The 10468-nt window shown below is 39.5% G+C and overlaps 2 protein-coding genes across 8 annotated transcripts in view; both read right to left on the bottom strand.

Moving 5' to 3' along the window:
- Nucleotides 1–384: 384 nt before the first annotated feature.
- Nucleotides 385–6756, bottom strand: tnfrsf9a (tumor necrosis factor receptor superfamily, member 9a). The gene is made up of 7 exons (XM_013910489.1): nucleotides 5585–6756; nucleotides 4879–4998; nucleotides 4618–4755; nucleotides 4454–4526; nucleotides 4228–4340; nucleotides 3987–4145; nucleotides 385–3888 (listed from the first exon to the last, which is right to left on the bottom strand). The coding sequence occupies exons 1-7, from the start codon at nucleotides 5709–5711 to the stop codon at nucleotides 3767–3769; spliced, it is 852 nt and encodes a 283-aa protein (XP_013765943.1). The 5' UTR covers nucleotides 5712–6756; the 3' UTR covers nucleotides 385–3766.
- A 1990-nt stretch (nucleotides 6757–8746) lies between these two features.
- The window catches only part of dvl1a (dishevelled segment polarity protein 1a), a 22390-nt gene continuing 20668 nt past the window's right edge, over nucleotides 8747–10468 (bottom strand). For 3 of the 7 annotated variants that reach the window (XM_013910483.1, XM_013910486.1, XM_013910485.1), the window contains one exon: nucleotides 8747–10419. In XM_013910483.1, coding sequence (XP_013765937.1) covers nucleotides 9899–10419 — 521 coding nt within the window. In that variant the 3' untranslated portion in view covers nucleotides 8747–9898. The remainder of the gene's footprint in view (nucleotides 10420–10468) is intronic. The other 4 variants (XR_001290363.1, XM_013910487.1, XM_013910488.1 and 1 more) reach the window with 2 other exon arrangements.

Here is a 10468-nt window from a genome sequence, read left to right as displayed (position 1 = left end):
CTCGATTGAGTAAAGACAACATTTTAAAATCATGGCTTTTATAAATGCTAAAGGGAAATGTTATTGTATTGTATTTTATATGTAGTTAACCAGTATACTGTCAGCTGGATCTCTCAGTCCTCCCCAAGTTGTGCCTACACTTTATTTACATTACAAATACACTAAACCATCCAAGTGGACTTCTATGTTCTGCCACCTAGTATATAACTTCATCCCATTGTCTAAATCAGAATACTTTAATAATCCCTAAAGAAATTATGTCTAAACTAGGTATAATGTGGGAAAAATAATTATTTGAACCCATGGTGAATTTGTAAGTTTGCTCACTTATGAAGATATGAACAGTTTTTATTTTATGGTAATTTTATTTTAATGGAGTGAAACAAAACATTAACAAAAATCCAGAAAAAACACATTATATAAAAGTTATAAAATGCTTTGCAACTTGAAGCTTCAGTTCCCTCCACAGATTGGATTGAGGTCTGGAGACTTGTTAGGCCACTCCATGACCTTAATATGCTTCTTCTTTAACCACCCCTTTGTTGCCTTGGCGATATGTTTTGAGTGCTTGTCAGATTGGTAGATCCATTCACAACCCCTCTTCAGTGTTCTGGCTGAGGGAAAGAGGTTCCCATCCAAAACCTTTACAGTACTTGGCCCTGTCCATTTCCCTGTTATTGCAGTCAAGTTGTCTGTACTTTTAGCAGGAAAACAGCCCCAAAGCATAATATTTACACCTCCATACTTGTTGTAAGTATGGTGTTCTTTGGATCACACTCAGTTTCTTTACCTCCAAACACAGTAGGTCAAGTTGATGCCAAAGAATTTGATTTTGGCTTCATCTGACTGTAGCGCTTTCTCCCATGTCATTTTATTCCACTTCTGAATAGTCGCACAACTGTTTTTACCTTCTCACTAAGCTTCTTGCTGATAGTCTTGTAGTCCATTCCAGCCTTGTGTTAGGTCTACAGTCTGGTCAGTAACTTCCTCTGACAGCTCTTTGGTCTTGTCCATGGTGGTGAAAACTTTGAAATTGATTCTGTGGACAGGTTTGCTTTATACACATCAGATTGCCAGTGTCTGTAATTGATTGACAGATTGTAATTGCCTGTATGTGCAGGGATATAGGCAATCTGTGGGAGCCAGAATTCTGGATTGGTTGTAAAGGATCAACCGATCCTCTGTATTTTTGCTTGAGATTCTGTCGCTCTCCATTAAAATGAAGCTACCATAAAAATTAGAGACTGTTAATTTCCTCTTAAGTGAGTAAATGTACAAATTCAGCAGGGCATCAAATAATTATTTCCTCCACTCTATTTCTTGGGGGAATCTCCAGAAGCATGTGAACGTTAATCTTTACAAAGAAATAGTGACAAAGTAATCTTGTTTCAAAGCAGTTCTTGTCATGTTTGCTGTTATCCAACGACAATCAAACTAACTTTGTTTACTTTTTATAGATGGAAATCCCAGAAGTTGTAAAACTGGATCACATTAACATAGTGGTAGTGAAAGAAGTCAAAATTAAATGTAATTATTTCCCACTCGAACGAGGAAGTTCATTATACTCTTGCTGACAGCTCATGGAATAAATAAAACTATAGCTCTATGCTATAGCTACATGAAGCTTAGCTGCTACTATTACCTTTTGGAGCTTACAACTACATTTCGCAATCTCTGAAATCCAACACCAAAGACAGACTTTGAACTAAAACACTTGCATGTTTTACCAGGTCACTTTAACACTATTCCTAATGCCAAACAGGAATCTAACAGAAGTGACTGGAAATAATTTTGATGCATGTATTACTATTTATTGGTCTCTCTTTTTGTTTTGTGTATGTTGTTCTTGCTGCCACATTTAAACTCTTTTCTTTACACAACTGAAATACGACACCATGACTGCAACTATTCTGTACATAATAAATACAATCTTTATTGCTTGTTCAAAAATGAGATGTAAGTACAGTGTAAAAATACATATAATCAGTTTTATACAGTACTTTAGACAGCTGAAGCCATTTTATAGGAAACCACCGTGAGACAAAATTATACATTCAAACCAAAAGTACATGACATTCATCAGGTAATATTCAGCAGGTATAATAAAGTGCTGCAGTCGTATTAAAATGTCACTGTATGACTGTACTGTAATGTTAACACTTTTTCACTGCGCCACCTGTGAACTTTGAAGTCTTTAACTGATTTTGCTTTGCTGGAGAGGTGACTCATACGCTGCTCTATTACTATAGGCGTGGGTAAACGTTTTCAGGCAAAGCCCACACAGTATATTTCTCAAATGTTCCATGAAGAAACACTTGCCTTTTACAGACCAGGGGAGCAATAGAATTAAAAAAAAAACAAAAAACCGTTTGGTCTAATCTTGCTGCCCACTCTGCTGTTCTAGAAGAAACCAAAAGTAACGCACTCTACAAGACTCTCTCTGGGGGGTTTCCGCTTGGCCCCTGGGTTTAGCTTGCATGTCATTTACATTAGTCAAGCATATTTGTTCACAGGATTTCCCAAGACATTCAAGAGTTACAGCGATAATTGGTGGATTTCCCATGTGGCACTCGTGAGGAATACTGAAAGATTTTCGCAATTGTGTTACTAAGCTTTAGAGCATTTCATTTTTGTTTTTATTCTGACCTGTTGAACGCATACTTGATCTGATAAACACTTAGTCATACAGCGTGCCTTAACATGCTCAGTGATTGTCACAGCTGAACGATTTTTACCTTTCATTTGTGAACCATTCTGTACACTCAGTATTTCACTAATAGGTCTCCCTAGTGCTTCATCTTGAATCGTAGCTTTATCTACTTAAAATAGGGAAGTCCCTTCACTGGGCTTTTTTTTGACCAGTTAAGCAACAGTTGGAAAGTCCATATAGTTCCTGGTAGAGTTCAGTGGAGTGGAAGAGGCTACATGCAATAATGAGTCTAGCTACCTATTTTCACAATTTAACAAATAATAATTATAAAAAAAAAAAGACAAACTGTAAATGACCAACAGATAAAACAATTAAAACAACAAAACTGCCATAAACAGCAGGTAGGTTGCTATGTTATGTTGAGCATATGTAAAACCATACTACTGGGAGGTAATATAAAGGCTCAGAAAGTAATATGACTAAAATCAGTCTGTTACACCCACTTGCACACTCACCCACATCGTATTTTCAAACTGAGCAATACTTGGCAGTTTTACCACTCAGGCGGGCAAATAACAGATTAATTACTGTCTATCATACTCTTACTGACTACAGCTGTTTTTTTACAGTGTACTGGGGCAAGTAGACTGAACTTTGAATGCAGTTTAAAAACGTGATGGCAAAAAGGCTAGCTTTTGTTCATTGTTATTTCATGACTGTGTTCACATTTCAAGATGGCAAAAAAACAGCCTGCTGTTAGAATTTACATGGTGAATAACCTATTGTTAAGTCCACTTTCTTCTTTCCCCTCTCAGAATTCCCCTTCCTCTTGTTTCAACTGGCTGTGTTATTGAAGGATCACTGAAACTGTATCCAGTTGTTAAAACTGAGCATGATGTTACAGTTTGTTTTGTCCTCTTAGGCCTTTTTACACAGTAGCTTATGCTGTTCTAAAATAAAGACAGCTGGCCTAAGCAACTTGGTATAACAAAGACATTTAAAAAAACAAAAAGTGGCTCAGTATGAAGAAAGAAGAATCCCATTTTAGCTGTAAAATCCTGTTTCCTTAAAGGAAAAAGCTACTTGCATGCGGCTTTCTAGCCCAGGTCATTCCATTCATGCAATCAGCTGCTCTGAAGAGTCCTTAGAGTCCAGTGACTCTGAGCTGCAAGTGCTGCCCTGTTCCTGCTGAGCCTCATGGAAACTGCACTCTATTGCAATTAATGTCCTGGGATCATCTGAAGGAGAAAAAGAGGGGAAAAGTAAGCAATTAAAATAGTTAATCACTATGATTCAGGTGATATATTACCTAATCATGAAATGCAAGAGAAATTACCTGTAGGATTTACAATGATTTTTTCATGAATTCTCTTTTTTGTCTTCTTTCTTTTCTGGAGGTTTTTCACAGCTACGATCATGATAATGATGATGGTGACGGGGAACAAGACAAGTATGCCAATGATAACAAACAGTGGCCATATCGGGTCTTGAGCATCTGTTTCAAAACAGCACTGTTATAGTCAACTTTAGATCAGAACTGAAGCAGTATGATAAGAGGAAAAAGAATCATGACTTACCAGAGTCAGGTTTAACTTCTTGGCCACGTGTTGCCTCAGGTATAACTGGAACACACTTAATGTCATTTAATGCATCTCCTTTTAACACAATCTGCTCATTTGGATTGGAGCACCTGGGAGAAACAAGCGTGACAAAAGATTCCCTGTGACTTTTCTGGGATTTATCAAGTGTTTTATTACAGCAACAGTAAAACATGGTGGTGTTTAGTAAAGGGTATTATCTTACTTGGTACTCCAGGGTTTGCACTTCTGGTGAACTTTGTCGTTAAAAGTTCCATTTGGACATTTTCTGCAGTCACCTGTGGAGACAGTGAGTTGATTTGCCATTTAAGCCAACATGTGTAGTGTCTGGGCTAAAGTTAAAAGCTTATTATTTGTACTTTTACTTACGATTAACTGTAGGTTCAAAGCCTTTTTCACATGTCTTCACACAGAAGGAACAACTTTCATCACCACAAGTAAGTCCTTTTCTACAGCCACACTTGGTATCAGTTGTGGCAGTGCAGGCTTGTAGAAGGACCTGAGCACCTAAACATACAAAAAGATTAAAAGCTCTTGTAGTACTACAGATTTCTATATTAGCCCAGAATTTAATACACTGCTGATGAAATGCTTTTATATGGTTGTGACTTAATTAATGCACCAACATACCTACACACTGTGTACAAGGGTTACAGCTGTATTCTTTAGGGTGCACTGTATAGGTCCCGGGCTCACAGGGTTTACAAAGTTCTTTTGGGGTTTGACCACACTCCTCGACTAGGTGATTTCCTGCAAAAATAAGCAAGGGAGTAAAATACACATAAATTTCAGTGACACTGGCTCCATCAAAGCTATAATGCATCTTAATAAATGACAAAGGATTTCCTTTTTAAGGTTCATAAGTTATAAGATTGGGGTTTCTAGAAAACTTTGAACTCTAATAACTATATTTACTGCTCTTACACTGGATGTACAGGAATGAAACCGACAAATTCTGTCAGTGACATTTCCCAATGATTGGATATATCAGCTGCATCATCCTTGCCTTTGTTGTGGATTAGGTGAAAAACCACTGAAACTATCTTTGGTTGCATGTGGCCACCGCAGAGGAACTCCTCAAAGGTTGGAAAACAATCTCAACTTTTTTTTTTCAACATCCAAAGATAATAGCTGGGTTTAATAATGTGGAAGAAAAGACTTCTTTTATCTCACTCGTGAATATACAGTAGGCTAAACTGTAAATGTAGTTTAATTCAAAAGAGCGTCGTTAAAAACAAACAAACAAAAAAGCTGCACAGCTGTACAAAAACAAATAAATGTAGAGTCTATCTGCAAACTTTTATGAAATTCTGGATCTTTTTTTTTTCTTTATTACCTGGGTGACAGCTGTTACAGCAAACACCGCTCCCCTTTAGCGCCCATTCCTTGCAGCCCATCTCCACAACACTGCACTGGATGCGGATGCCCAAAAAGAGAACGATCAGCCAGGCGATTACAGCCATACTTCAGCTTCCCAGCCTTGAAGATGATACAGCCACTCCAGGAGAGAGTTGATTTAATCCAATCGAAGAATTATTCCAGGTATCTCTTCCACGCGGCACTAATTCGGCTTTTCTCTTTACCTAAATCTGTGTGAGCATCGTTCTGCGCTCTGCACTCATATTAAGCAGACTGTATTGTTGCGACTTCAGCAGTCAGAAAGGTTTTTAACCCTCTTGCCAGCTGAGCGCTTATAAAAAGTGTTCTCGCGGGGGACGGGGGGCGTGTCACAACGGTGTGACTCAGCATGGTACAATTCATCTACATGTATAGACAGTTTTTTTGTCTTAGTCATTTTTATACAACTACAATGTATTTATTAAAAATAAATGAATTCATTCAAAATACACAAAGAGATACCAAGATATAAAGTTGTCGCTGGCTGTAGGAAAAAGAAAAGCGAAACTTTGCTCAGTACAATATTCGTTTCTTTTCCTCTACCAGTAACCAAATAAAGCCGTGATAATGTCGTGTTATGCATGCCTTCAAACTTGAACGACCGTTCAAATCTGTTCTGTTCTGTTCTTCATAGAAATGTCTGAACTAGGGCTAAACTAGATTTCCTGGAACTTAGATGCAATCGCCGCAATGTGTTTACAACAGCACAGTCAAGTTCTCCACCTGCAAATGTGAAGTTAATTCAAATAGCAGCTTTACTTTCTAGAAGCTTTTGCTTCTATTTGAGTGCATTTACGCAGTATATTGTCTCCCAATAAAGCATTAGACTTAACTACCTGTCGTGGAAAGGCTTTGTTATCACGCTACAATAGAAATAAAAGGGATTTTATCTTCATCGTAACTTTTCTGTTTTGTCTCTAACGGGGAAACAGTCATAAAGGGGGATTTTTTTTTTTTTTACTTAATCTCCTGGACTTTATTTTGTCTATACGGTTTTATAAACAAAGCTTAAGGATGCCAATACCATTGTCTTCCTCGTGGGAGTCATGGCATCATAGTATACATACAATATACACTGAAGAAATGCAAAATTGAGGTGAAATTAAAGAAAATGTACAGCATAAAACTTTTTTTTAATTTAAGTAAACAATTGTTAAAATACGATTTTATTCACAACAGAGAACGCGTCATTGTTATTTAACAGATGAGTCATAGGACAAGACATCATGCCCAGAATCACAAGTTTATTTAAAGGGCATTGAAAATGTCTCGAAATTCCCCCCCTCACGGACTCTTCAGAAGATCATTATGTGTCTGGTGGCTAACACTTGTATTAGACAACACACGTGGCAAATATTCAGGTAGAAAATGAAATTAAAAGTGTTGTAAGAATATTTCTTCTAAAATGAAAGTGATGCTTTTAAAAGTGACCTTTACTGTTTTCAGGTGCCTTTGTTCAATTGTGTATAGCGATTCCCAAACTCAGTAGGACTTACTTCCTTTGAAAAAGGAACCGTTTCCTTACAGTAAGTGGTGTGAGTTTGGGAAAACACTGGGAATTTGCTGACAAATGATGAGGTGTCAGGTGATTACATATCTGGGGATCTTCATGCTTAAATTCAAACTAACAATTTAAGTGCGAAGGGGGAAAAACGAACCAAATAAATACACGTGCATAACGTTTGTCTGCTGAGTCATGATTGTAACATCTCACTATCATATGATACTTCGTGACATTCGCAGACGAGGCCTTTGACTTTCTAATGCATCACACTCGACCGATAGCGTCGTCACGTCAAAGTGCGCGCGTGGTGTGAGACTGCGTATGTACCTCATCTGCCAACGCGCCCTAAGAAACCCTTCCCACATTTACTCCTCAACCTCCTCTTTAAAAAAATTCAGCAATGAAGCACAGTAAAACCCCGTCCCAAATTTACATAGTGGCTCGGGAAATACTTCAGGGCTGTTCGGTAAGGAGTTTAGCAACACAATCTGCTGGTAAATGAGTGTGCGCTCATATTTGCATGTAGGCTGACATAAGCTTCAGAGTCACAGTCAACCTGGAACTGTCATGGCAGAAGGCTTTGTTAATGTGGGACTACACGTTTTCACTTTACCCGTTGGCCTGTATTTCAAACAGCACGAAGGCGATTACAGGTCATTGCGCTCTTCTGGGGGCTGCTGTTTTAGTAGAGTAACTTATTCTGCCTACACAGCACTTCCTTCCTGACGAGCATTTTTATTACACACCCACCATAGATGTAGGTGTGTGACGTCACTCAGCAACCGCGGCTGTGGTTGTGGGTCAAGTAGATGGGGGTCTGTACTATACAGTCGGCTTGTTGTTGTATAGCCGTTTTACAAGTAACACCAGCCCACTGGGAAAGTACACGTAATTGGTGTACTGGAAACTCCACTCAGGGGTGTTAACTGTCAAGTGTCAAAACCAACATTAAAACTTTGTTGCAACATATTAACCCATCTCGGCTATAATTGTAAATGGTTGTCTATTCTTCAGGCGACTGTTTTGTTGACCACAGGCCGGTCATGAACACCAACCACCCACGAGATTGTGTCATACATTTGAAATGCATGACACTTCTTTCTAATTAAAACAGGCAACGGCACCTTAAGCACATTTTCAAATCGCATTTTTATCAGTCAAATGTATAGTTTGTACAATAATATACACAAAACAATGTCTCCACCTAGTGGCATTTCACTCAGTCTCCAGGTGAGGTGAAAAATGAAGACAGTGTTTTGAACATATATATTTTTATTCATATATATATAATAAATTTCTATTTACAATTTATTCTTCTTTTTTTTAGAGAAAATTAAAGAGAAAGCTTTGATTGCAAACAGTGCTTCATACTAAAGGGAGGGAAGGACAAAATGGGAAAGTGCTCATAAAACTAGTGTGTGTGTTATTTCCCTCTTGTAACTATATTTTAGGTAGATACAACAGGGATTTGCCATTGTTTTGCAAGGAGATCACCATCTGAAAGCCAGGATTCCCCTTGAAGTCACTCTGAACACAACAACTAGAAGTGACAGCTTCAACAGTATGAAGAGCCATGTCCACCAAACAATGTGAGGCTTTGGCTTTTATCACACTGACTTTTCAACAAAGTCCACAACTGAAGGAGACAAACCTGATGCTTTTGTCAAACTACGTTATCTAATCAACCTTTGAGTTTGCTTTCACAGTTTGCTGTTGTGAGTGTCCAAAGTTTGCAATCCTGCTGATCTTTAAACATGTTTAAACTAAGTGTTATGGGTGTCAGGGTTTAATCACTGACAGAAATAATGATACATTCGACAAAGCACACCTAGGACATTGAGAAATGGCCACCGTTTCATAAAGAGTGATGCCTGATTGTCAGTCAGTCATTCGTAGTAGACAAAGTATGACACCATCAATGCAAAAGGATCACATAAATAACATCACGAAAATGTTCCAGTGTATGGATTCTTCCTTAAGAACACAGGAAAGAGGTAACCTCCTCCCCCAATAACGGTAATACTTTAAACAAAATGAATGAATATGTTTTCTTTAAAGCAGGTGAGACAGTCATGCAATATGCAGCCTAGTCGAACTAAAGGCTGGCTAAAGGGTCTCCCTTATGGAAATCCTCGGATTGTGAACTGATCAAGGTTAGCGTTATTAGTAGTTGGCAGGTAAGAGCTTAAATACGCCAGTGGCAGCGCCTTGACATAAGGGGAGTGGGGCCAGAGTAATGTGCTAAACTGTAGCATTATACACAAATATGAGTTAGGTGTTCCAGTCCGAGTTTTATGTCCAGAAAAAGATTCGTAGGCCATAGTTATTGGCCTGGGTCTGGGGGATTGAGATCCAGGCCCAGCCAGCTTAAAGGCGCAGAACAGAAAATATCCTAGGTAGAGTACACACTCCCAAAAATGTCTGCATGGCATCTTTACAGAAATCAGTACACTGAATACCACTCACGTTTCACAAACTGTACACGTCACGTCAATACAAAAGAGGGTTTTCAGCCAGAGGACCCCTGCTTGTGTGCGAGAGGACTACTCCTGTTGTGCTCTTGCTGCCTGTATTCCTTTGCTTGGACATCAGAGGGACAGACAGCAGGGGGCTGTGGAGAGGGCCAGTCAGTGTCTACATTCTGAAGTTTAGAGATGGTCAAAAGACTGAGAGGAAAAAGGAGAACAGGGTTGAAAGGGATCAGGGAGAGCTGTTTTGTGCTCACTGAGTTAAAAAGGCACTGTTCTGTCACATGATGTCAACAAAGAACTCACAGGGATTGCCCATAGCATGCTGGAAGGACTGGCGACTGGCGGTGAGCTCAGGAGGAACGGCTGCTAACTCTCTCCCAGGTGGGGCTCCAGGAGGCGTGCTACTGTTGAATGAGGTCTTGGGGGCCAGACGGGCCAGACAATAAGGGGGAGGCAAGCCTGGGGGGCCGTAGGAGGAGGCATGGCTTCGCTCGCTCTGGGCACAGGAGCCTGGAGCTGGCTGAGTAAAGGCGGCGTGGCTGTAGGTGAACGGGGGGTGGTTGTTCTGTGTGACAGGGTGGCTCCTGTGTGAATGACTGTGGCTGAGACTTGACCTTGCGTGACTTTGGCTAGAGATGGCGTGGCTGTGATGGCTCATTTGACTGGCAGATCTGTCACCACGCCGCCCTCCGCGGATTCCTGGCTCTGATTCACTGCATGTTGACCTTTGACCCTTTTCCTGTGGGGATGAACGTCTACCTTTGCCTGCGCTGGGGTTGGATCCACTGCTTCGGCTTCCTGTTGATTGGGGGGAAAAAAAAAAAAAAAAAAAAAAAAAAAAAAAAAA

This window comes from Pundamilia nyererei, unplaced genomic scaffold (genome assembly GCF_000239375.1).
Source record: "Pundamilia nyererei isolate P.nyererei 1_Seehausen unplaced genomic scaffold, PunNye1.0 scaffold00044, whole genome shotgun sequence".
Taxonomy (NCBI): Eukaryota; Metazoa; Chordata; class Actinopteri; order Cichliformes; family Cichlidae; genus Pundamilia; species Pundamilia nyererei.
Note: the sequence above shows the minus strand (reverse complement) of the source record. Positions and strands in the feature narration are given on the sequence as shown.